This window comes from Salmo salar, chromosome ssa02 (genome assembly GCF_905237065.1).
Source record: "Salmo salar chromosome ssa02, Ssal_v3.1, whole genome shotgun sequence".
NCBI lineage: Eukaryota > Metazoa > Chordata > Actinopteri > Salmoniformes > Salmonidae > Salmo > Salmo salar.
In genome coordinates this window covers 76,610,810-76,638,297 of record NC_059443.1, presented here as the reverse complement: position 1 = coordinate 76,638,297, position 27,488 = coordinate 76,610,810, and the positions used below count along the sequence as shown (strand labels likewise).

The following is a 27,488-nucleotide window of genomic DNA, read 5'->3' as shown; positions in this document are numbered from 1 at the left end:
AATACCCAGCACACTTTGAACATGTTTGTTTTTACTTTTACAGTTTGGTCATTCAGCAGGAGCTCTTATCCAGAGTGACATAGTCAGTGCATTCAACTAATGTAGATAAACAGCATCACAGTTAAGAAGAAAAAAATATTTCTGTAACCATTACCGAAAATGTTATTGAATACTGAACAAAAATATAAAACGTCATCTCTACCATGGCTTATGGTAGAGAAATTAACATTAAATTATCTGGTAACAGCTCTGGTGGACATTCCTGCAGTCAGCATGCCAATTGCACGTTCCCTCAACATGAGACATCTGTGGCATTGGGTTGCATGTGAAAACTGCACATTGTAGAGTGGCCTTTTATTGTCCACAGAACAAGGTGCAGGAGGTTTCTTTTCAGTGACTTTGTCTTGAGTCTCAGTTTTTCCTTTTCTCTTCATACCGTTTTTGATGTATTCATTTTGTTTAAATGTGTTAACTTTGATCTCCAGCTGTATTATACTGATGTTTTGTATGTTCATGTCATTTATGTAAAAATAATTGCTCACAACAAAATGTACATTTGTATCCATTTTTCCTCTGCTCTACAAATAAACATATTTGAAACAACATTTTATACAGAACAGCATGCCTATGCTGTTGAAAAGCATACAAACTCACCTGATCCATTGTGGAAGATATTGTTTCTTCAGAGTTTATTCACATGACAAAGAAGTAAGTATGCTACATTTACTTTGTTAGTCACAGCCTTTAGATAAAGATTAGGGGGTTTCTGGGAAATAATTCCAAGATCTCAAGTCTGATGCGCTCAAATAGCAGAGCAATCAAACGTTGATTTAGATATAAAAACTTGATTTAAGTAGTGACAAATAAGCGTCTCATTAGGCTAATCTTACTTCAGAAAGATCCTGGATAAGATTTTACCGGATCTATAAGTCAAGAACACATTCAACAACAGCCCTTTCACTAAGAATCCTGTTGTCTGCCATTGTCTACTTTTACCTGACACCCACTTGGAACACGAATGTCTCAGAGTCCTGACGTTTTTATCGGGTGAAGACAAAGCATGAAAAGTGCTTGACCTTGTATATTATTATGAGATGAATCCTTTATTCCAGTTTTACGAGTCGTTTCATAATTTTTTAATAACAATAATTATATTTTGTAGAGCACATTTCCCACACTCAATGCACTTATATTAAAACAGATTATATATATTAAGTATACTAAACAATTAAGGTGATAAGCTGACATTGTTGAGAAGATAATGGGTTGAATTTATTGATCAATTGAATACATGAATACATACCTACTATTGTTAAAACATTCTACATTATAACAATTTAATTGATAATGGGAGTACATGAAAGATACAACCCTCAACACCCCCCCCCCCCCACTCACCCAAACATCCACCACTCCACACACAGTTCACTATGACATGGTCTATGACATTGAAACAGGTCAGTATGATGTTGTTGAGCCCATAGAGCCGGTTTCCGAGACAACGCTTAATACTAGTTCAGGGCAGGCCTGCCCCAGAAGAGACCCTTCTTATCAACTGCAAGCCAGAATGTCCTCTGTGTCATCTTCTCTGTGTTATTCTCCAACCCCATTGTCAGACCTCTGACAAGCAGAGGTTCTGTTGTCTTTACAGGTCTGTAGGTATGATATCTGATTGGAGGTTAGCTTTACAAAAAGCTAAAAGAAACACTCTTTAATAAAGAGCATTGAGGAAGTGAATATGTTTCCTTTAATGGTGAACAACTCAGATTTTGAATTCAAACAACTCTGACATTATAAAAGGTCTTACATTCATTGCCTCTCTCTTTTTTGGTTCCTGAACTGCTGTGGTGAGATACTCTCTCAATTTCTTTCTCTCTCCCATGAGCTATGGGTCATGGTTTCTTTGTCTCCCTCTTTCTCTCTCTGACCATGCCTTGAAGAATGTCTTGTAACACTAACTATAGTCTCTTGCATATTGCCATTTATCTTATGGAGTCAGATAACTAAATGCTTTTTGTTGTTGTTGTGGTCTTATTACAAGTCGCATGTGAGGTATATATAATATATGCATCTATGATAAATATTACCCCACTACACTAGCCCAAAACTAAAAAACAAGCTCAATGGAGAATCTCTATTAAATTATTTTTTAAATTATAATCTGTGTCCGGGAAACCGCCCCATAGTGTCCACAGTGTTGAGCAGTGTTTTTCAAACCTCTCCTTGGACACCCCGCAGACGTTTCACAACTTTGTTGTATTCCTGAACTAGCTCACCTGATTCACCTAGTCAAAGGCTTGATGATTAGTTGACTAGTTGAATCAGATGTACTAGTTCTGGAATAGATCAAATACCCGAAACATCCCTGAGGAGAGGTTTGACACCCACTGGTGCAGAAAACAGGTCAATAAGGGGGTTTAGTAGTAGAAGGTGCTGTGTGTAGCGGGTAGCCAGTGTTCACATAGAACACTGGTGGTGTGGTTTCAGAACTTGGTGTGGCTGAGGAGTCCGGCAGCTGAGTTTTGGACCATTTAGAACTTACAGAAGGTACCGGAACAGACGCCGGAGAGGAGAGGGTTGGAAGAGGACACATTCCTCCTCTGGCGTGGGCTTTCTGGTGACTTTTTAGGTGCCCCGATTGAGCGAAGCTCTTCTCGCACAGATTACATCCGTAGGGCTTCTCTCCCGTGTGTGTTCGTTGATGATTGGCTAGGGTGGCTGATTGAGTGAATCTTTCGCTACACTGATCGCAGCCATACGGTTTGGCTCCTGTGTGTGTGCGCTGGTGGCTCGTCAGCTGCCCAGACTGAACAAAACTCTTCCCGCACAGATCACAGCTGTAGGGTTTCTCTCCGGTGTGTGTTTTGCGGTGACTCGCCAGGGCTCCGGCCCGCGTGAAGCTCTTGCCACATTCATCACAGAGGTGAGGCTTCTCTCCAGTGTGAGTCCTCTGGTGGCGTCTCAGGTGGCTAGAGGTAATGAACCTCTTCTCACACTGATCGCAGGCGTAGGGCTTCTCTCCTGTGTGTGTCCTCTGGTGGATCGTCAGAGATCCCGACTGAGCGAACCTCTCCCCACACTGATCACAGCTGTAAGGCTTCTCCCCAGTATGGGTTCTCTGATGATTTGACAGGGTGCCGGATTCAGAGAAACACTTGCCACACTGCTCGCAGCAGTAAGGCTTCTCACCGGTGTGGGATCTTTGATGGGAGTTTAAGTGGGCCCAGTTAATGAAGCTCTTTCCACATTCGCATATGAAAGGTTTCTCTCCACTGTGGGTTTTCTGGTGGAGTCTCAGGGCGCTCGAGTGGGAGAAATTCTTCCCGCAGTCCGAGCAGTGGTAGGGCTTCTCTCCCGTGTGGACTCTCTGGTGGGATTTCAAGTGTGCCGACGTGACGAAACGTTTCGGACACTCTAAACAAGAGAATGGCAGCTCGCCGGTGTGCCTTCGCATGCGGTGTAGCTTAAGGGCGTTCGATTGGCCAAACCTTTTCCCACAGTCGGAACAGCGGTAGGGCTTTTCACCGGTGTGCGTTCGCATGTGTGATATCAGATAAGACGAGCAGTAGAAACTGTTCTCGCACTGCGTACAGTGGTAAGGCTTCTCTCCGGTGTGCGTGTGCTGGTGGACAGTCAAATGACTTTTGTGACTGAAGCTTTTGCCACAGTCTGAGCAGCAGTGGGGTTTCTTCACTGTGCGTTTCGGCTGGCGTTTTTTAACACTCTTCTCTGCTGCCTCAATCAAATCTTCTTCCTCCTCCTCCTCCTCCTCTTCTCCTCCTTTCACCGTTCCACTCAGCCCCGGTGTTTTCCTGCTTTCGAGTCCAAGTGAAGCACTACCCGGGGACTCTGGGAAGGGGGACAGGCGAGGGTTGTTCTGGTAACTATAAAGATTCCCTCCATCCTCTTTACGTTCTGCATCGCAGCTTCCTTGTGCACCGTTGTCCACATGCACTGACGCTGATTGTCTGGAAGCCACACCCCCAGCATCCTGTATCCTTTTGATGTCCTCTTTCAGTTGGAGTAACCATGACATTCCCCGATCCTCAGATTTCATTAAATCCTCATTTTCCCATGTTTCCTCCATGATTTTACGCCGTAGTGCTCGTTGATTCTTTCCTTTCATTTCGGATCCATCCTTGCCACCTATTCCACTGCGTTCACAAAGGGAGCGTAAATTGTCCTCTGTTAAAGTCCATAAACTCTCTTCGATTTCATCCATCAACGTTTCTCTTTCACGATTCATATTGTCCTGCTCACGCGGTATCAGAAACGATGAAGTTGTTGAACAGCTGAAATTCGTTCGGTGCTCTCTAGTAAGCTACTCCAAGGTCTTTCACTCGTTGTCCTCTGTTCCTGAAGAATAAAATAATTTGATACTCCTTTAATTACCATTAAATAAATACTTTGTCATGGGCCCAACTGCAGGTGATTGTTAGACAAGATACCCCTTAGACGTGTGTTGATCTGATAGGTGTTGCAGCTAAGCAATATAGCCTAGTAGCTCTACTACTGTACTCTATCTCGCCCTTAGAAAGGCCAGGCTGGTGGAATTATTGCTGTATTGCAAACAGACTCCTATCCAATCCTCTCAGTTCTAGCTACATAGCTAAGTGCATAATGAGCTATGGGTTAATTCGGGATTCAATGTAGGGTTCGAGTTAGATATCGGTTATAAACGTTGGTAGCTATAGCTACTCGGACCCATTGTCGGTAGTTATAGCTAGCTGGCTAGCTAGCCAGCCTAGCTAGCAATTATCTCTACGACTATATTGCGTGGCATTAAAATATTATCACCTTATTTTCGCTTAGTGGTTCTTCTGTGCGTCCAGATAAAGTTGTCTTGTTGCTCAAGTTTTTGCGTTTTACATTGTATATTGAGAGAAAAATACAGTTGCAGTCTAGAGGAATCGACGACAAGGCAACAACTTCCTGTATGTCTGCGCTCTCAGGCCAGAACAATCGAATGTCGACGTAGATCTCCAGTCTAAACATCCGCTATAGAAGTCGAGGTGAGTAACTAGCTAGCTGGCTAGTTAACTAATTTTGTTTTAACGGGCAATTAAGTGTACGCAGCTATATTGAAAAGGTGCTCACCCAACCCACTACATACCAGAACGCTAGATGTCTAATGCTACGAAAAGGACGGGTCAGTTTCGGCGAGAGCTAGATCAGTTAGCTAATATTGTGTAGCATCACCACTATAAATCTTGTTTAGCGTCTTTTCTCTCCTTGTGTCTATGATAATACAATCACATGTAAATTAGAGTGTGACGGTCAAAAACCTGCATTTGTAACACTATGAAACTTTGAAGCTAGCCGATCTACGCCCCCTGTTTAATGAGGCGAGGTCCTCTGGTAAATAACTAGCACTAAGCAATTGCACAACAGGTTCTCATCAGGGGTGGAGCATGAAAATTCAAAGATATGCTGCAAAAACAATTTTCGTTTTTTGTTCATTCTCAAATGCACAATAATCACCCCCAGCTTACAATTGGCTCATTCATCTCCTCTCCCCTGTAACTATTCCCCAGGTTGTTGCTGTAAATGAGTGTTCTCAGTCAACTTACCTGGTAAAATAAAAATAAATCAATTTTTGTAGTATGCCTATAAGACAGTGACCAAGGTTAGAGACAGTTGCTGACAATTTGCTTTAAATCAACAAACAAGACATCCTAATGTGATTTGTCACCTGCCTCTAACAGCGAAATGCTTACTTACGGGGTCCTATAAAAATAGTGACACAAGGAATAAATACAGTGAATAACATTAACATTGCTATATACAGGAAGTACCAGTACCAAGTCGATGTGCAGGGATACCATGTAAATTATGTACATACTGGTAAGGTGATAAAATGACTAGGCATCAAGATACATAAGACTGAGCTGTAGCAGCAGCTTATGTGGTGAGTGTGTGTATAGTCAGTGAAAGGGTGTTAGTTTAAAAAAAACAGTCAATGCAAGTAGTCCTTATTAGCAGCCTTGACAGTGTCCAGGGCGTGTCCACAGAAGACCGGTTCTAGGTGGAATAAGAGCATTGCTATAAAACAACGGATTTAAATAAATAAATAAATGCATGCACGCACGCATGCATGCCATCACCACTCCCATCCTTCCAGGGCGCACCAACCAACACCAGCAAGGGAATCCCCTGACTGAACTGATGGCCAAACATTTATACCTGATGCCACGCCCTTAATTAACAATAAGGCACACCTGTGTTAACAGGCCATGAGGCTGTGGTTTAAGAGTGCATGCCTGTTAAACCAGGGTTTCCCAAACTGGGTCCTGGGGCCCCCCGGATGCAGGTTTTGGTTCTGCCCTAGCACAAATACTTGAATCAGCTGTGTAGTGCCAGGGCAAAAAAATCTAAACGTGCCCCCATGGGGGGCCCCAGGACCCAGTTTGGGAAACCCTGTGTTAAATAACCTCACATCATTGTGTGTACGTGTCATTGAACCCACAGATAATCATGGATCTACACTAGAATACACAATTACAAGCCCAAAAGCAGAGCAGGATTCAGAAATGGATTTTGTCGAGAACCCCGGGTCTGAGTCAGAATCAGACTACCTTCCTAGTCCCACTGCCCCAGAACCTGAACCCAGTGTGACTGTGAAGGAAGAGGAAGAGGAGGGAGATAGTGACATGGCTGACCCAGGTGAGTCCATGTTGCGTGAAGTTGGCCCTAGACACTGATCTTGGGTCAGTTTTGCATTTCTCACACCAATGAGAGAGGCTTGGGGGAGATTAGGCTAATCCTAGATCTGTACCTATGGGAGAGAGAGGTTAGTAGTGTAAAAAATATAAAGCAGTGAACAAAATGATTATGAATGGAATACTATGAAAAAAAGAGTTGGATCCGGGACTGATCAAAGATAACAGTAGAGGCACCTAGAGGTAAACCTAACCACTTGGCCTCCCGAGTGGCGCAGCGGTCTAAGGTACTGCATCTCAGTGCTAGAGGCGTCACTACAGACACCCTGGTTTGAATCCAGGCTGTATCACAACCGGCCGTGATTGGGAGTCCCATAGGGCGGCACACAATTGGCCCAGCTTCGTCTGGGTTTGGTCGGTGTAGGCCGTCATTGTAAATAAGAATTTGTTCATAACTGACTTGCCTAGTTAAATACAGGTTAAATAAATAAATAAATAATCAGCGCGTTATGTTGACTTAGGGAGAATCCCACCTAGAGGTAGGCCTAACCAGAGCATTATGTTGACTTAGGGAGTATCTCAATTACATTTCCTTGATTCCTCGCATCCTCTCTCCTTCTGAAAAATTATCGGATGTAAAGGTCAGAGGGGAGGGACCTCTGAACTCATCCAATGGGTTTTGAGAAAGAAGCAAGGAGGACACAAGGAATCAAGCAAATTAAACTGAGATTCTCCCTTACTTATTCCCTTCAGTTGCTAGTGGAACATAGGGCCCCAACGGTGCATCTCCAGCATTACAGTATTAGCTGGCAATTAATTATATTGGTTTGGTTATTTCAGACCACCTCCCAGGTCTCACCGTGGCAGAAAGACCCAGATTTAATATGATTATCAAAGAAGAAGAGGAGGAGGAAGATGATGAAGCAGAAGCAGAGGAAGATGAAATGGTTTACCCAGGTAAGTCCAGAGGCCTGTTCAGAGGATGTAAGTTCGGATCAGGTAGAAATCTATGGTGTCGAACAGAAATGATTGCCTGTCAGATTGAATAAGCAGGGGTATTCAACTCTTACCCTACGAGGTCCGGAGCCTGCTGGTCTTCTGTTCTACCGGATAATTCAACTACCCTGGTTAGAGGGGGAAAATGAAAACAAGCAGTGGAACTGGCTTCGAGGTCCAGAGTTGACCTTGAGGGGGAATAGGGAATCACGTCAGCTCCTTTCATTCCATTTCTATCTGCAACGTTCAGATTGTTTTATGTCACTGAATCCACCCGTTATAGGGTGGGCCTGTGGGGTGTCGGGAGAAAGCTAGTGTCATAATAATGTTCATATCACAACAACATCATGATCGATACAGTGTGATTTGTGACGAAGGAAGGAAGGGTTGCTAGGATACACAATAGTAGGTCTCTATAGATAGGCGCTCTTTGGTAGAGCGGTTAGATGGGCGCTCTTTGGTAGAGCGGTTAGATGGGCGCTCTTTGGTAGAGAGGTTAGATGGGCGCTCTTTGGTAGAGCGGTTAGATGGGCGCTCTTTGGTAGAGCGGTTAGATGGGCGCTCTTTGGTAGAGCGGTTAGATAGGCGCTCTTTGGTAGAGCGGTTAGATAGGCGCTCTTTGGTAGAGCGGTTAGATAGGCGCTCTTTGGTAGAGCGGTTAGATGGGCGCTCTTTGGTAGAGCGGTTAATTTGTCATCAAAGAAACAAGAAGGACCAAGGCACTCTTTATATCATTAAAATGCATTTATTGTTACGGCATGTTCAATAGAACAAAGATTTAAAACCTTGGCGTGTTTCGGCAGCATGGCCATCGTCAGGGAGTCCAAAGATACGATGACAGCACAGGAGGTTGGTGCCACCTTAATTGGGGAGGATGGGCTCGTGGTAATTGCTGGAGCAGAATCAGTGGAATGGTATCAAATAAATCAAACACATGGTTTCTATGTGTTTGATGCCATTCCATTGGCTCCGTTCCAGCCATTATTATGAGCCGTACTCCCATCAGCAGCCTCTACTGAATGACAGTGTGATTTGTCAGTTGGATTTTCCCATATTTTCCATGCAATGTTCGTTGAAATACAAAACAGCAAGGTGCTGTCTGCAATTAAAAAACAAAACTGGTGGATTTTATTGAAATGGATAACACGATTAAAGACAAACGCACAGCTGTACAAATAGCTGTTAATGATGATGGCATATTCAATGAACTGATGAAAACTAACCAAGCACTCCAGGACAAGTTGTCTACAGAAATAAAGGAACTTCAAATCAAGAAATTCAACCAAGACAAAAAAGACCAGGCCAGGGATAAAGTCTACTTCTGGAGAAACCCTGACAGAGGAGGTCCTGCTCCTCCTCTCCATGGCAGACGCAGGAGGGATGACGCTTACTTCCATCCACCCCCGTCTGACCAACAGTCTACAACCAGCGCCTCATCGGCTTCCAGTGGCAGTTTTTTATTCAACGAGAGACTGGGCGGAGGTGGCCGCAGGCACGCGCACCGACGAGATGCCGCACCCGACGGGGTAAGAAGAAACGACTATCAGAGGCAGAGGGGACCGTTCACACGGTCCCAGAACCCACGGGACTGAGTGTCTTTAATTTATCAAGCAAGATATTGAGCCCTGCCCATGTCTCTTTGCTTAATAAAGGGTTATCTTTTGTGCCTACAACACAGTGCAATGATTTTGATGTTTAGGTAGACATGTTTAAGTTTTTTAGAAACATCCGTTTAAGGGAATACTTTAGCTCCCCTAATCGTGGCATTTCTATTGAACCAGTAGGTTACTCACCTGCACATACTCTGACTCCTTTTAGAAGTAACAGTTATTTTGTACATCCAGCCAATCACAGTCACTCTATTGAAACGTATTGCAGACTTGTTGAAAAGATGTTGCTCATTTCCTTAACAAACAGGAGTCCACATCTTTCCATCATTTACCTCAGGATGAAAAACAAGCTTTGCTTGATTTACAATCCGATACGTCAGTCCTTATTGGTCCTGCTGATAAGGGTGTGTCGGTTGTACTCATGGATAGGATAGCTTATGTAAATGAGTGTCATGGACAACTACTTGACAACAGCTTTTACAAGAAACTCAGAAGTGATTCCACTTCCCAATTTCAGAATACTATCTTTACTGTCCTAGATAGGTATTTAAGTTCTGGTCAGATAACCAAAAAGAACACAACTTTCTGGCTATTCAACACCCCAAAATTGCCACTTTCTATACTTTGCCGAAATTACACAAGAATGTTACAAAACCTCTAGGGCGCCCTATTGTAGCGGGTATTGATGCAGTAACAGCCCCTGTATCGACTTTTGTTGACTTTTTTATTAGACCACTTGCAGAACAGCTCCCCTCTGTAAAGGACACCAGCAGTATGATCTCAGAACAGCTCCCATCCTTTGTAAAGGACACCAGCAGTATGATCTCTATCATTGAATCTCTTGATCCTCTCCCTGAGAATACTTTGTTAGTTACTTTTGATGTTGAGTCGTTATACACAAATATTCCACACGAGCGCAGTATTGAAGCTATGGAACATTTTCTTCTGCAACGTGACCCGAATGAACTACCTTCCAGTGCCTGCATTATAACATTGGCTGAAATAGTACTCACACAACTATTTCATGTTTCTAAATTACTTCTTTATTCAGACAAAGGGTACTGCTATGGGATCCCCCATGGCTCCTAACTATGCTCATTTGTATGTGGGTTACATGGAGAAACAGTCTATTTTTAATCCTCTCAAAAATGTTTTCTTGCCTAACATCATTATTTGGAAACGGTATATTGATGATATTTTTGTTCTATGGAGGGGTGATGCAAAACAGTTCCAGGCGTTTTATGCTTTTCTTAACATTTGAGATTTACTATGCAATCTGATTCACGTCAAATCAGTTTTCTTGATCTTCTGATCTTGTGTGAAGACAATGTTCTATACACTGATCTTTACAGGAAACCTACTGATCCTAACAGTTTGTTGAGGGCTGATAGATGTCACCCACTGATCTTTACAGGAAACCTACTGATCCTAACAGTTTGTTGAGGGCTGATAAGATGTCACCCACTGATCTTTACAGGAAACCTACTGATCCTAACAGTTTGTTGAGGGCTGATAGATGTCACCCACTGATCTTTACAGGAAACCTACTGATCCTAACAGTTTGTTGAGGGCTGATAGATGTCACCCACTGATCTTTACAGGAAACCTACTGATCCTAACAGTTTGTTGAGGGCTGACAGTTGTCACCCACTTCCCTTGAAAAATAGTTTGCCCTACAGCCAATTCTGTCGAATCAAAAGAATTTGCATTAAACAATCAGATTTCGACAGAAATATGGCTGAGACGCAAAGAAAATTCAAGGAGAGGGGGTACAAAAATGATCAGATTAATATTGCAATTGAGAAAATTCAAAACAAAACGAGACATGACCTTTTTCAAGGTCAGTCTCACAAAAAGACGCATTCTTGCGTTCTCACTACCCGCTATTCAAAGTGCTCTGAACAAATTAAGGGAATCGTTCACAAACATTGGCACATTCTAAAATCAGATGATAGTCTCGGTAATGTGTTTTCGGACCTTCTCTTGGTCGTATTCTCGCGGGGCAGAAATCTCAGAGATCAATTGGTACACTCTGATTTACCACCCCAAGATATTCCCGAACAACGTCTATTTGCGCCCCTACTGGATGCCATTACAAATGGCACTTTCAAATGTAGATCCTTCAAACACTCAAACAGGGAAATCGATCCCTATCAAAAGGTGTTATTACATGCTCCACTAAGGCAGTTATTTATCTTATAACTTGTCCTTGTGGTAAAAATTGTGGGTAAAACAAAGCGCGAATTAAAAGTACGTACGTATCTCAGAGCATCGTAGCACCATTAGGTGCAAAAACTCGACTTACCCAGTTGCGGCCCACTTTTTGGAAGCAAACCACTCGATTTTGTCTCTGCGTTATATTGGCATCGAACATGTCACCATCCCTAGGAGAGGGGGTGACCTTGATAATTTATTGTTAAAACGAGAGGCTGCCTGGATCTTTAATTTAAAGACCCTTGCACCCTTCGGTCTGAAGCCATTCAGACTTTGATCTGAAGCCATTCTTGTGATTATTGTGACTTTGCCATTGTAATTGTTTGTAAGCGTGTGTAGTCTAAAATGAATCTATGATCGTATGCTATCCATTTGTTTTTGGTATGCTGTTGTTTGTATGCCATTTTAATATTTGAGAATTAACCAATGATATTAGGCCACACTTGGCCATGATTACAGACACCTGTGTGTCTTTTGACACTATAAAAATGAGTCATCCCGCAGTGTTTGTGATTATTTTTATTTATTTTATTTATTTAATCTTTATTTAACCAGGTAGGCAAGTTGAGAACAAGTTCTCATTTACAATTGCGACCTGGCCAAGATAAAGCAAAGCAGTTTGACACATACAACAACACAGAGTTACACATGGAGTAAAACAAACATACAGTCAATAATATGGTAGAAAAATAAGTCTATATACAAAGTGAGCAAATGAGGTGAGATAAGGGAGTGTCGTGTCTTTGGCTATGCCGGATGAAGTGATATGACATGCTAACCTATAAAATCCTTTCTCTGTAATTAATATTACCTGATTAAGCTAATCATGTAAATGTAATTAACTAGAATGTCGGGGCACCACGGAAGAACGTTTATAGAGCCGTTATCTTCCGAATAAACTCTTAAAATACTTAGTAATATTTTACATCGATAGCAGTCAATATTAACCCTTGTCTTATTTTCAGTCTCATAATGAAAGTTGTAAATTCTTGGCTATCTTCACGAACCCTGGCTAACAAGTTGAATCAGCAATACAAAATTATTTATTTACTAAATACCTAAACTAATCACTCAGAATTACAAATACACCGAATACAAATGATGTCATACATGATGGCTGGTTACACAAAGGAAAGGGGGTTGGGCTTGAATGAAAGAGCGGGAGGACTTAGGAACAAAGAAACAGCAGCTATGCTATCGTAAATACATTATCTTACGCATTCTAAATTACCGCCCAATTGGAAAAGGAAAATGCAATAAATATTTACTCTGAGCTGTGCTTTGGTAGATTGGTCGTAGATGCTGGCCGGGTTGGCCAACAGATCTTCCTGTCCTCGGAAGAATGTCTCTGGTGGTAAATTGGATACGTGGTGGTATCTTTGTCTGTCTGTTAGACTGGATCCGTCGTCCGTCCTTTCCTAGCCCCCGTCTACAGCGGCCGCTGCTAACTCAACGGCTAGGAAGTATCACTTCTGTAGTGAATAAGCTCAAAGTTCATACCATTCGCCACCAAAGCTCACGCCGAGGTTGGCTTAGTTCTGTACTTGACGTGTGTCCTTCTAACGTAGAGGCTGCAGACCTCACGTACTGGAACCATGGTTATCTTTTCGTCAAAGGCTTATATAGTGGAGAGGGGGAAGGATGTGTTTCATCGTTTATAACCCCTGTCTCTTCACAGGGATGGGCCACTGATCAAGCAGGGCACTTTCCTTATGAAAACCCAATTCTCTCATTTGGAAGCTAAAATTACATTTAATCTCCTAACAAACAATTTCAATATCAAACATTTCAATTGCATAACAATTCCATGTTACTCTGATAACTAGAGGGTGTATACTTTCTCAGGTACAGTTTATGTCGTCCTGTCATCAGTCATAATGTCTCAGATGACAACCATACTCATTACGTTCCCAAGCATATTTCCAACTGGTTTTATTACCAAAATATGGTTCCTTTTCCCCATTTGTTTGATGTTCCCAGACTCTCTATATTTAACACAGGCTATTCAAGTCCTTCAGTAGGGTCAGAAAGAGAGGGGAAGGGAGAAAGGTATTTATGGGGGGGTCATAAACCTTACCCACAGGCCAACGTCATGACAGGAGGTAAAGGCAAAAAAGGCCATGGTGGCGAAGTAAATACAATATAGCAAGGAAAACACTGGAATAGTAGATTTGCAGTGGAAGAAAGTGCAAAGTAGAAATAGAAATAATGGGGTGCAAAGGAGCAAAATAAATAAATAAATACAGTAGGGGAAGAGGTAGTTGTTTGGGCTAAATTATAGATGGGCTATGTACAGATGCAGTAATCTGTGAGCTGCTCTGACAGCTGGTGCTTAAAGCTAGTGAGGGAGATAAGTGTTTCCAGTTTTAGAGATTTTTGTAGTTCGTTCCAGTCATTGGCAGCAGAGAACTGGAAGGAGAGGCGGCCGAAGGAGGAATTGGCTTTGGGGGTACCAGTGAGATATACCTGCTGGAGCGCGTGCAACAGGTGGGTGCTGCTATGTTGACCAGCGAGCTGAGATAAGGGGGAACTTTACCTAGCAGGGTCTTGTAGATGACCTGGAGCCAGTTGGTTTGGCGACGAGTATGAAGCGAGGGCCAGCCAACAGGAGCGAACAGGTCGCAGTGGTGGGTAGTATATGGGGCTTTGGTGACAAAACGGATGGCACTGTGATAGACTGCATCCAATTTATTGAGTAGGGTATTGGAGGCTATTTTGTAAATTGGAGATGTTTGATGTGAGTCTGGAAGGAGAGTTTACAGTCTAACCAGACACCTAGGTATTTGTAGTTGTCCACATATTCTAAGTCAGAACCGTCCAGAGTAGTGAGGCTGGACGGGCAGGCAGGTGCAGGCAGCGATCGGTTGAAGAGCATGCACTATACTATATAAATGAGCTCCTACAAATATTGAAATTTACATGGTTTTTAGAGTGAAGTACATCGGAAAAAAGCAAAAGAAAACTGCAAGACTGAAGAGGAGAAAAAACAAGCAACAAACAAAGAAGATAGGCTTTTGAAAAATAACTATTTTTCATATAATTGTAGTTATCTTAGCTAGCTGAATTGTTTACCAGTTGCTAAGCAGTTGCTAGGGACTCTTTTGGAAGAAGCTAGCTAGCTAACGAAGAACAACAAAGAATATCTAGTTAACAGAAGAAAAGAAAGAGAAAATCAGGACAGAAGAAAAAGGATATCAAAGTGAAACAGTTCTCTAAAGACACAAGAGACAATAATACAAGAAACAACACTTCTGTAGCTTGTCAACTATGTGTCTGTCTATCCCTGTTCTCTCCCCTCTGCACAGGCCATACAAACGCTTCACACCGCGTGGCCGCTGCCACTCTAACCTGGTGGTCCCAGCGCGCACGACCCACGTGGAGTTACAGGTCTCCGGCAGCCTCTGGAACTGCCGGTCTGCAGCCAACAAGGCTGAGTTCATCTCAGCCTATGCTACCCTCCAGTCCCTAGACTTCCTGGCGCTGACGGAAACATGGATTACCACAGATAACACTGCTACTCCTACTGCTCTCTCTTCGTCTGCCCACGTGTTCTCGCATACCCCTAGAGCATCGAGCCAGCGGGGTGGTGGCACTGGAATCCTCATCTCTCCCAAGTGGACATTCTCTCTTTCTCCCCTGACCCATCTGTCTATCTCCTCATTTGAATTCCATGCTGTCACAGTTACCAGCCCTTTCAAGCTTAACATCCTTATCATTTATCGCCCTCCAGGTTCCCTTGGAGAGTTCATCAATGAGCTTGACGCCTTGATAAGTTCCTTTCCTGAAGATGGCTCACCTCTCACAGTTCTGGGTGACTTTAACCTCCCCACGTCTACCTTTGACTCATTCCTCTCTGCCTCCTTCTTTCCACTCCTCTCCTCTTTTGACCTCACCCTCTCACCTTCCCCCCCTACTCACAAGGCAGGCAATACGCTTGACCTCATCTTTACTAGATGCTGTTCTTCCACTAATCTCATTGCAACTCCCCTCCAAATCTCCGACCACTACCTTGTATCCTTTTCCCTCTTGCTCTCATCCAACACTTCTCACTCTGCCCCTACTCGGATGGTATTGCGCCGTCCCAACCTTTGCTCTCTCTCTCCCGCTACTCTCTCCTCTTCCATCCTATCATCTCTTCCCTCTGCTCAAACCTTCTCCAACCCATCTCCTGATTCTGCCTCCTCAACCCTCCTCTCCTCCCTTTCTGCATCCTTTGATTTTCTCTGTCCCCTATCCTCCAGGCCGGCTCGGTCCTCCCCTCCTGCTCCGTGGCTCGACGACTCACTACGAGCTCACAGAACAGGGCTCCGGGCAGCCGAGCGGAAATGGAGGAAAACTCGCCTCCCTGCGGACCTGGCATCCTTTCACTCCCTCCTCTCTACATTCTCCTCTTCTGTCTCTGCTGCTAAAGCCACTTTCTACCACTCTAAATTCCAAGCATCTGCCTCTAACCCTAGGAAGCTCTTTGCTACCTTCTCCTCCCTCCTGAATCCTCCTCCCCCTCCCCCCTCCTCCCTCTCTGCGGATGACTTCGTCAACCATTTTGAAAAGAAGGTTGACGATATCCGATCCTCGTTTGCTAAGTCAAACGACACCGCTGGTCCTGCTCACACTGCCCTACCCTGTGCTTTGACCTCTTTCTCCCCTCTCTCTCCAGATGAAATCTCGCGTCTTGTGACGGCCGGCCGCCCAACAACCTGCCCACTTGACCCTATCCCCTCCTCTCTTCTCCAGACCATTTCCGGAGACCGTCTCCCCTACCTCACCTTGCTCATCAACTCATCCTTGACCGCTGGCTACGTCCCTTCCGTCTTCAAGAGAGCGAGAGTTGCACCCCTTCTGAAAAAAACCTACACTCGATCCCTCCGATGTCAACAACTACAGACCAGTATCCCTTCTTTCTTTTCTCTCCAAAACTCTTGAACGTGCCGTCCTTGGCCAGCTCTCCTGCTATCTCTCTCAGAATGACCTTCTTGATCCTAATCAGTCAGGTTTCAAGACTGGGCATTCAACTGAGACTGCTCTTCTCTGTGTCACGGAGGCTCTCCGCACTGCTAAAGCTAACTCTCTCTCCTCTGCTCTCATCCTTCTAGACCTATCTGCTGCCTTTGATACTGTGAACCATCAGATCCTCCTCTCCACCCTCTCCGAGTTGGGCATCTCCGGCGCGGCCCACGCTTGGATTGCGTCCTACCTGACAGGTCGCTTCTACCAGGTGGCGTGGCGAGAATCTGTCTCCGCACCATGCGCTCTCACCACTGGTGTCCCCCAGGGCTCTGTTCTAGGCCCTCTCCTATTCTCGCTATACACCAAGTCACTTGGCTCTGTCATATCCTCACATGGTCTCTCCTATCATTGCTATGCAGACGACACACAATTAATCTTCTCCTTTCCCCCTTCTGATAACCAGGCGGCGAATCGCATCTCTGCATGTCTGTCAGACATATCAGTGTGGATGACGGATCACCACCTCAAGCTGAACCTCGGCAAGACGGACCTGCTCTTCCTCCCGGGGAAGGACTGCCCGTTCCATGATCTCGCCATCACGGTTGACAACTCCCTTGTGTCCTCCTCCCAGAGTGCTAAGAACCTTGGCGTGATCCTGGACAACACCCTGTCGTTCTCCACTAACATCAAGGCGGTGACCCGATCCTGTAGGTTCATGCTCTACAACATTCGCAGAGTACGACCCTGCCTCACACAGGAAGCGGCGCAGGTCCTAATCCAGGCACTTGTCATCTCCCGTCTGGATTACTGCAACTCGCTGTTGGCTGGGGTCCCTGCCTGTGCCATTAAACCCCTACAACTCATCCAGAACGCCACAGCCCGTCTGGTGTTCAACCTTCCCAAGTTCTCTCACGTCACCCCGCTCCTCCGCTCTCTCCACTGGCTTCCAGTTGAAGCTCACATCCGCTACAAGACCATGGTGATTGCCTACGGAGCTGTGAAGGGAACGGCACCTCCATACCTTCAGGCTCTGATCAGGCCCTACACCCAAACAAGGGCACTGCGTTCATCCACCTCTGGCCTGCTGGCCCCCCTACCTCTGAGGAAGCACAGTTCCCGCTCAGCCCAGTCAAAACTGTTCGCTGCTCTGACACCCCAATGGTGGAACAAGCTCCCTCACGACGCCAGGACAGCGGAGTCAATCACCACCTTCCGGAGACACCTGAAACCCCACCTCTTTAAGGAATACCTAGGATAGGATAAAGTAATCCTTCTAACCTCCCCCCCTTAAAAGATTTAGATGCACTATTGTAAAGTGGTTGTTCCACTGGATATCATAAGGTGAATGCACCAATTTGTAAGTCGCTCTGGATAAGAGCGTCTGCTAAATGACTTAAATGTAATGTAAATGTAAATGTAATATACCCTGATGAAGACAGCTTGGATGTCGAAACGTTGGTAATTCAATTTTTGCATCTGAGCTCCTAGAGTGTGCGGCTCTCCTTTATTTTCATGATATAATATACTAGCCTAAACAATATAATACTGACAAAAGCACATACAATGCCTTCGGAAAGTATTCAGACCCCTTGACTTTTTCCAAATTTTGTTAGGTTACAGCCTTATTCTAAAATGTATTAAACTCTTTTTTCCCCTCATCAATCTACACACAATGCCCCATAATGACAAAGAAAACTGTTTAAAAATGTAAAAAATGTAAATAATGATATTATATTTACATAATTATTCAAACCCTTTACTCAGTACTTTGTTGAAGCACATTTGGCAGCGATTTACAGCCTTAAGTGTTCTTGGGTATGACGCTACAAGCTTAGCACACGTGTATTTGGGGAGTTTCTCCCATTCTTCTCTGCAGATCTTCTCAAACTCTGTCAGATTGGATGGGGAGCATTGCTGCACAGCTATTTTCTGGTCTCACCAGAGATGTTCGATCGGGTTCAAGTCTGGGCTCTGGTTGGGCCACTCAAGGACATTCAGAGACTTGTCCCGAAGCCACTCCTCCGTTATCTTGGCTGTGTGCTTAGGGTCGTTGTCCTGCTGGAAGGTGAAACTTCGCCCCAGTCTGAGGTCCTGAGCGCTCTGGAGCAGGTTTTCATTAAGGATCTTTCTGTACCTAGCGCTGTTCATCTTTGCCTCGATCCTGACTAGTCTCCCAGTCTCTGCCACTGAAAAACATCCCCATAGCTTGATGCTGCCACCACCATGCTTCACCGTAGGGATGGTGCCAGGTTTCCTCCAGACGTGTTGCTTGGCATTCAGGCCAAAGAGTTCAATTTTGGTTTCATCAGACCATAGAATCTTGTTTCTCATGGTCTGAGAGTCTTTAGGGGCCTTTTGGCAAACTCCAAGAGAGCTGTCATGTGCCTTTTACTGAAGAGTGGCTTCCGTCTGGCCACTCTACTATAAAGGCCAGATTGGTGGAGTGCTGCAGAGATGGTTGTCCTTCTGGAAGGTTCTCCCATCTCCACAGAGGATTGTTCAGATTGTTCAGTTTGGCCGGGTGGCCAGCTCTAGTTAGAGTCTTGGTGGTTCCAAACTTCTTCAATTTAAGAATGATTGAGGCTACTGTGTTCTTGGGGACCTTTATTTCTGCAGACATTTTTTGGTACCCTTCCCCAGATCTGTGCCTCGACACAGTCTCGGAGCTCTACGGACAATTCCTTCGACCTCATAGCTTGGTTTTTGCTCTGACATGGACTGTCAACTGTGGGACATTATATAGACAGGTGTGTGCCTGTCCAAATCATGTCCAATCAATTGAATTTACCACAGGTGGACTCCAATCAAGTTGTAGAAGCATCTCAAGGATGATCCATGGAAACAGGATGCACCTGAGCTCAATTTCAAGTCTCATAGGAAAGGGTCTGAATACTTATGTAAATAATGTATTTCTGTTTTTTATTTAATACATTTGCAAAAATGTATAACCCTGTTTTCGCTTTGTCACTATGGGGCATTGTGTGTAGATTGCTGAGGTTTTTATTTATTTTATCAATTTTAGGATAGGGCTGTAACATAACAAAATGTGGAAAAAGTCAAGGGGTCTTGTTGCTACATGTGATGTATTGTCTGTGCCCAATAATGTTTGTTCCATGTTTTGTGCTGCTACCATGTTGTGTTGCTACCATGTTGTTGTCATGTTGTGTTGCTGTCATGCTGTGTTGTTGTCTTAGGTCTCTCTTTATGTAGAGTTGTGGTGTCTTGATGTGTGTTTTGTCCTATATATTTTTAAATGTTTAATCCCAGCCTAGGTCCCCGTAGGAGGCCTTTTGCCTGGGCCATCATTGTAAATAAGAATTTGTTCTTAACTGACTTGCCTAGTTAAATAAAGGTAAAATAAAAATAAATAAATATTGATGACTTGAATGTCCCCCAAAAAAATGTCCACTGGCACTCAGCCAACCAAGGACAGTGAATATAATATAGACCTATCTGTTACACCTGACCCTTCTACCTGTTACACCTGACCCTTGTTACATTTAGCCCCACGACAGCTCTGATGGAAACAGGAAGTTTTGTTACAATTTTATAAATGCAGACAGATAATTTGTTCTTTCGACATGGTGGGATCGTTTTGTGTCGGTAAAGTTAATTATGTGCGAAATGGCAGTGGAAACGCCTTTATGCGCAAATATTTATATAACAACCATATCGTAGTAAACTTGGAGTCACGTGATGATATGGTGTGTGGTCCTCTCACTATGACTCAGGAAACCATGCAATTTATTAGGCGAGGTAAGTTATGAACAGGGTGGTGAAAGTGCACGGTGATGAGCTCCTTTCCAATACATAGAGGGTCTTATCCTGGTGAATACTTGACTGCCATTTGACAAATATAAATATTCTCGCTCTTCTATGGGCTACGTGGGACGCTAGCGTCCCACCTGCGGGACACAGCCAGTGAAATATCAGGGCGGCAAATTCAAAAACAACAAAATGTCATAATTCAACTTTCTCAAACGTACAACTATTTTACACCATTTTAAAGATACACTTCTCCTTGATGTAACCACATTGTTCGATTTCAAAAAGGCTTTACAGCGAAAGAAAAACATTAGATTATGTTAGGAGAGTACATAGACACAAATAATCACACAGCCATTTTCCAAGCAAGCATATATGTCAGTACAAAAAAAAAATGCATGAAATTAAATTAAATGTATGCATTCACTACTGTAAGTCGCTCTGGATAAGAGCGTCTGCTAAATGACAAAAAAAAAAGTCACAAAAACCCAAAACACAGCTAAATGAAGCACTAACCTTTGATCTTCATCAGATGACACTCCTAGGACATTATGTTATACAATACATGCATGTTTTGTTCAATCAAGTTCATATTTATATCCCAAAACATCTTTTTACATTGGCATGTGATGTTCAGAACATGCATTCCCACCCAAAACTTCCGGTGAATTTACTAAATTACTCATCATAAACGTTGACAAAATACATAACAATTATTTTAAGAATTATAGATACAGAACTCCTTTATGCAATCGCTATGTCAGATTTTAAAATAGCTTTCGGCGAAAGCACATTTTGCAATATTCTGAGTACATAGCTCAGCCATCACGGCTAGCTATTTTGCCACCCGCCAAGTTCGGGGCTCACTAAACTCAGAATTACTATTAGAAAAATGGTATTACCTTTGCTGATCTTCGTCAGAATGCACTCCCAGGACTGCTACTTCCACAAGAAATGTTTTTGTTCCAAATAATCCATAGTTATGTCCAAATACCTCCGTTTTGTTCGTGCGTTCAGGTCACTATCCAAAGGGTAACGCGTGCGTGCATTTCGAGACAAAAAAATTCAAAATGTTCCATTACCGCACTTGGAAGCATGTCAAACGCTGTTTAAAATCAATTTTTATGGTATTTTTCTCGTAAAATAGCAATAATATTCCAACCGGACAATAGTGTATTCATTCAAAGAGGAAAAGAAAAAACAGCGTGCTCACGTGAATGCGCATATCCAATCTCTTTGTCACCAGGCAGACCACTGACAAACTGAGCTACTATACTCTGCCCAGAGACAGAAGACGCCTCAATCCACTTTCTGAAGGCTTTAGAGAGCCAATGGAAGCCTTAGAAAGTGCTACGTAACCACAAAAGGTTGTTGAGCTGCACAAATCAGGAAATAGCTATAAGAAAATAGCTCAATGGTTGAAAATGGCAATTTCCACTATCAGGGCAATAATTAAGAAGTTTAAAGCAACTGGAGATGTTAACAAATCGGCCTGGAAGAGGACGTGTTTCTAAATTGACCCCACGCACAGTGAGGAGGATGGTTCGAGTGGCCCAAAAATTTCCAAGGATCAACGCTGGAGAATTGCAGACCTTAATTGGGTCTTGGGGTCAGAAAGTCTCAAATTACGATCAGACACCACCTACAGTGAGGGGGAAAAAGTATTTGATCCCCTGCTGATTTTGTACGTTTGCCCACTGACAAAGAAATGATCAGTCTATAATTTTAATGGTAGGTTTATTTGAACTGTGAGAGACAGAATAACAACAAAAAAATCCAGAAAAACGCATGTCAAAAATGTTATCAATTGATTTGCATTTAAATGAGGGAAATAAGTATTTGACCCCCTCTCAATCAGAAAGATTTCTGGCTCCCAGGTGTCTTTTATACAGGTAACGAGCTGAGATTAGGAGCACACTCTTAAAGGGAGTGCTCCTAATATCAGTTTGTTACCTGTATAAAAGACACCTGTCCACAGAAGCAATCAATCAATCAGATTCCAAACTATCCACCATGGCCAAGACCAAAGAGCTCTCCAAGGATGTCAGGGACAATATTGTAGACCTACACAAGGCTGGAATGGGCTACAAGGCCATCGCCAAGCAGCTTGGTGAGAAGGTGACAACAGTTGGTGCGATAATTCGCAAATGAAAGAAACACAATAACTGTCAATCTCCCTCGGCCTGGGGCTCCATGCAAGATCTCACCTCGTGGAGTTGCAATGATCATGAGAACGGTGAGGAATCAGCCCAGAACTACACGGGAGGATCTTGTCACTGATCTCAAGGCAGCTGGGACCATAGTCACCAAGGAAACAATTGGTAACACACTACACCGTGAAGGACTGAAATCCTGCAGCACCCGCAAGGTCCCCCTGCTCAAGAAAGCACATATACATGCCCGTCTGAAGTTTGCCAATGAACATCTGAATGATTCAGAGGACAACTGGGTAAAAGTGTTGTGGTCAGATGAGACCTAAATGGAGCTCTTTGGCATCAATTCAACTCGCCGTGTTTGGAGTAGGAGGAATGCTGCCTATGACCCTAAGAACACCATCCCCACCGTCAAACATGGAGGTGGAAACATTATGCTTTGGGGGTGTTTTTCTGCTAAGGGGACAGAACAACTTCACGGGTATTCCAGCATGACAATGACCCAAAACACACGGCCAAGGCAACAAAGGAGTGGCTCAAGAAGAAGCACATTAAGGTCCTGGAGTGGCCTAGCCAGTCTCCAGACCTTAATCCCATAGAAAATCTGTGGAGGGAGCTGAAGGTTCGAGTTGCCAAACGTCAGCCTCGAAACCTTAATGACTTGGAGAAGATCTGCAAAGAGGAGTGGGACAAAATCCCTCCTGAGATGTGTGCAAACCTGGTGGCCAACTACAAGAAACGTCTGACCTCTGTGATTGCCAACAAGGGTTTTGCCACCAAGTACTAAGTCATGTTTTGCAGAGGGGGTCAAATTCTTATTTCCCTCATTAAAATGCAAATCATTTTATAACATTTTTGACATGCGTTTTTCTGGATTGTTTTGTTGTTATTCTGTCTCACTGTTCAAATAAACCTACCATTAAAATGATAGACTGATCATGTCTTTGTCAGTGGGCAAACGTACAAAATCAGCAGGGAATCAAATACTTTTTCCCTTACAGTACATAACCACAAGTTGTTTGGGAGAGTTGCCATAAAAAAGCCTTTGCTGTCATCAAACAAACTCAAGCGCCTACAATTTGCCAAAAGTTACTGAAACTTTCAGTGGGACTGAGTTCTATGGTCAGATGAGACCAAAATAGAGGTTTTTGGAAACAAACACCAGAGGTGGGTTTGGCGTAGACAGAAAGATATCCATGCAGAAAAGTACCTCATCCCACTGTGAAGTATGGTGGTGGATCTTTGATGTTGTGGGGCTGGTTTTCATCCAAAGGCCATGGACAACTTGTTAGGATACATGATATCATGGACTCCATCATGTACCAGCAGATATTAAATCAAAACCTAACTGTCTCTGCTAGGAAGCTTAAACTGGGCCGTGGTTGGATCTTCCAACAGGACAATGAACCAAAGCACAACTCAAAATCAACACAAATTGTTCACTGACCACAGAATCAAGGTTTTACCATGGCCATACCAGTGTCCTGACCTAAACCCCATAGAAAACCTGTAGGATGAGCTGAAGAGGAGAGTCCACGAGCGTGGACCTCGAATCTGAAGGATCTGGAGAGATTCTATATGGAGGAATGGTCTCAGATCCCTTGCCATGTGTTCTTTAACCTCATTACACATTATCGGAGAAGACTCAGAGCTGTTATCTTGGCACAGGTTAGGTTGCACAAAGTATTGAAAGAAATGGTGGCAATAATTGTGGCACACATATTTGAGAATATTTGTTTTATGATAAGAATTTTATTTTTTTCTTTCAATTATTTTACTTTAAAGGTTAGATTTGTGAATATTTTTAATGAAAGACCAAGAGGATAAACAATTCCTATTTTTTTTCACAGCCCGCTTTTCTCATATTTAACAAGGGTGCCAATATTAGTGGAGGGCACTATATCTCAAGGCTTTCCTACTTGTATTTTTTTCTAAACAATTATAGATCTAACATTGGAATATATCTACAACTTTTTTTTAAATGTACAAAAATTAGATCAACTTACCACAAAATCATTTTTGTTTAAGTATCTCAAAGTTGTGATGACAGAGGACATTTTTTGTTGAGCAAGAGCAGTGGGAAAATAATTTGGTGACATCTTATGGTCTTAATGTGAATTACAGCGGGCGGGGCCAGTTACCCCAGGTGGCCAGTTGTCCCCTGGTACCCAAGGGTCTCAGCTCCATCTGGCTCTCATTTGGATCATAGGTGGGACCCAGCCCAATTCAACCCCTGGTCATTTTGGAAGTAAACCTCCCTTGCACTGCTCTGTTTTGTAACACTTTTTGCTTAGATGTTTCATTGGGCTGGCCCTCATCTGCTCTGTAAACAAAGGATTCCCAGTTTGAGTCCAGAGTCAGTTTTGTCAACAAGTTGTGGGCGTGGAGATACCGGTTTGATGTTTTTGTTAAAAGAAGCCATGCTGTTGGCATTCTCTCTCTCTCTCCACTTCTCAAAAGTGGCTTGCGCGGTGTTAGGTGACTCCCCATCACATGCGCAGGTAGCCTAGCTAGCTACTGAGGCCGTGAGAAGATTCAGACACATTACTACTCAAGCCTCTCAATCAGTACACACATGAAACACATGGCAGAAGTACCGAAAGGTCCAAAAATTCTAGTACCGAACCGTTTTTCATATAGTACAGATGTTTCTGTACACCGTACAACATTACCCCCCTCTAGGAACAATAAAGTAATAATCTGGGCATAGCCATGATTGAGTGGCAAAACTCCCGGGACCTCACATGTATGACTCCCCACTCGAGACCAGGGTTTAATCCCCTTTCACTGTTCTCCCCCCTGGATAGCAGGGTTTAATCCCCTTTCACTGTTCTCCTCCCTGGATAGCAGGGTTTAATCCCCTTTCACTGTTCTCCCCACTGGAGACCAGGGTTTAATCCCCTTTCACTGTTCTCCCCAATGGAGACCAGTGTTTAATCCCCTTTCACTGTTCTCCCCAATGGAGACCAGGGTTTAATCCCCTTTCACTGTTCTCCCCAATGGAGACCAGGGTTTAATCCGCTTTCTAAATTCTCCCCAATGGAGACCAGGGTTTAATCCCCTCTCCAGAACAGGGTTTAATCCCCTCTCACTGTTCTCCCCAATGGAGACCAGGGTTTAATCCCCCCTCTCTCCCCAATGGAGACCAGGGTTTTATCCCCTCTCTCTCCCTGTTCTCCCCAATGGAGACTAGGGTTTAATCCCCTCTCTCTCCCTGTTCTCCCCAATGGAGACTAGGGTTTAATCCCCTCTCTCTCCTTGTTCTCCCCAATGGAGACTAGGGTTTAATCCCCTCTCTCTCCCTGTTCTCCCCAATGGAGACTAGGGTTTAATCCCCTCTCTCTCCCTGTTCTCCCCAATGGAGACCAGGGTTTAATCCCCTCTCTCTCCCTGTTCTCCCCAATGGAGACCAGGGTTTAATCCCCTCTCACTGTTCTCCCCAATGGATACCAGGGTTTAATCCCCACCCGCGACAATCCTTTCTCAGTGTTCTCCCCAGGTGCTTGTCTGTCTCCTCTTGCTGAACGGTCTTCAATAAAAATGAAGTATTTATCTATTTCTCTGTCTTATTCAATCTGTATAGGGGAGAGGATAAAGTCGGACCCAGACTATCTTCCAAAAGTGACCGTGGCAACAGGGAACCCACAACACCAGAAGAAGAAGGCCGCAAAGAAGCTTCATCCATGTCCTGACTGTGGGAAGACATTTGACAGACCATCACACCTAGAGAGACATGAGAATACCCACACCAGAATCAAGAAGCTGGCCCCCAACTACACTTGTTCTTACTGTGGCAAGATCTTCGCTAAACCGTCAAAGCTGGCTCGGCACGAGCGAGGACACACCGGAGAGAAACCCTACTCTTGCTGCAAGTGTGGGAAGTGCTTCGCTGAGCCGGGACACCGGAAGAGCCACGAGCTGACGCACAATGAAGAGAGACCGTACACCTGCGATGACTGCGGGATAGGCTTCTTCAACCAGTCCAAGCTGCAACGGCACCAACGCACACACACAGGTGAGAAACCGTATTGCTGCACCGAATGTGGGAAGACCTTTGCTCGGTCAGGAGGCCTAAAGACTCACTGGCTAAGCCACACGGGAGAGAGACCATACCTCTGCTCCGACTGTGGGAAAAGCTTCTTCAGCTCTGGGGACCTGAAAGTCCACCACTTGACCCATACCGGAGAGAAACCACACTGCTGCTCCGTGTGCGGGAAGGGTTTCGCACAGAGGGGGAACATGAGGGCTCATGAACGGTCTCACTCGGGGGAAAGGCCTTACAGCTGTGCTGACTGCGGGGCCAACTTCGCCCATTCTAACTATTTAAAGATACACCGGCGCATTCACACAGGAGAGAGACCCTTCCCTTGCCCCGTCTGCGGCAAGAGGTTTATTCTATCCGGGCACCTCGGAAGACACCAGAAAACACACATACCAAAAAACAACACTTAGGATAACACACATATCCAAACACACACGTGACACACTCATGAGCTTACTGAAGTATATTTTATTTGCAAATAATCATGAACTACAATGAAACGGACGAAGAACAAAAAATAAAAGACATTGTAAAAGTCCTGAGAGAGTGAGGGTAAGGGAAGCTCCCCCGTGAAGCTCCGCCCTCAACACTCCTCTTTCCATACTGTGTCGCAAATGACACCCTGTTCCCTATATGGTGCACTACCGGGTCAAAGGTCAAACCTATATAGAGCAGAGGGTGCCCATTGGCCTGTTCCACTGTTTTAATCAAAACATTGTATAGAATTTATTTGGCAGGTTGTTGTGTGTGTGTGTGTGTGTGTGTGTGTGTGTGTGTGTGTGTGTGTGTGTATATATATATATATATATATATATATATAGTGTGTCTTTGTCCTGAACTTTTTGGGTGGTTTTCATAATGTGAGAGCTCTGGTGAGTAAGGTTTCTAATGTAGTTAGTTACCTGTAAACCACAGTTTCGGCCTCTCCTGGTAGGCAAAGTCTCTTCAGATCATTTAAGCACTACTTTTTCCACATTTTGTTATGTTACAGCCTTATTCTAAAATTGATTAAATTGTTCCCCCTCAATCTATACACAATACCCCATAATGACAACGCAAAAAGGCCTGTCTCACAGTCCTGCTGCTGAAAAACATCCCCACA

At 43.9% G+C, this 27,488-nt stretch overlaps 2 protein-coding genes across 2 annotated transcripts; one reads left to right on the top strand and one right to left on the bottom strand.

The window, feature by feature from the left end:
• Positions 1–1,112: 1,112 nt before the first annotated feature.
• On the bottom strand, positions 1,113–5,014 carry LOC106586285 (zinc finger protein 883). The gene is made up of 2 exons (XM_014173416.2): positions 4,798–5,014; positions 1,113–4,356 (listed from the first exon to the last, which is right to left on the bottom strand). The coding sequence occupies exon 2, from the start codon at positions 4,244–4,246 to the stop codon at positions 2,405–2,407; it is 1,842 nt and encodes a 613-aa protein (XP_014028891.1). The 5' UTR covers positions 4,247–4,356; positions 4,798–5,014; the 3' UTR covers positions 1,113–2,404.
• LOC106593107 (zinc finger protein 239) lies at positions 4,943–27,488 on the top strand. The gene is made up of 4 exons (XM_045710288.1): positions 4,943–5,012; positions 6,469–6,663; positions 7,500–7,616; positions 25,928–27,488. The coding sequence occupies exons 2-4, from the start codon at positions 6,531–6,533 to the stop codon at positions 26,794–26,796; spliced, it is 1,119 nt and encodes a 372-aa protein (XP_045566244.1). The 5' UTR covers positions 4,943–5,012; positions 6,469–6,530; the 3' UTR covers positions 26,797–27,488.

Excerpts from the sequence above, each read along its gene's own strand:
- LOC106586285 (XM_014173416.2), bottom strand. The coding sequence starts at position 4,246 with ATGAATCGTGAAAGAGAAACGTTGATGGATGAAATCGAAGAGAGTTTA.
- LOC106593107 (XM_045710288.1), top strand. The coding sequence starts at position 6,531 with ATGGATTTTGTCGAGAACCCCGGGTCTGAGTCAGAATCAGACTACCTT. Across the intron at positions 6,664-7,499 it reads TAGTGACATGGCTGACCCAG|ACCACCTCCCAGGTCTCACC; the intron begins GTGAGTCCATGT and ends TGGTTATTTCAG. Across the intron at positions 7,617-25,927 it reads AGATGAAATGGTTTACCCAG|GGGAGAGGATAAAGTCGGAC; the intron begins GTAAGTCCAGAG and ends CAATCTGTATAG.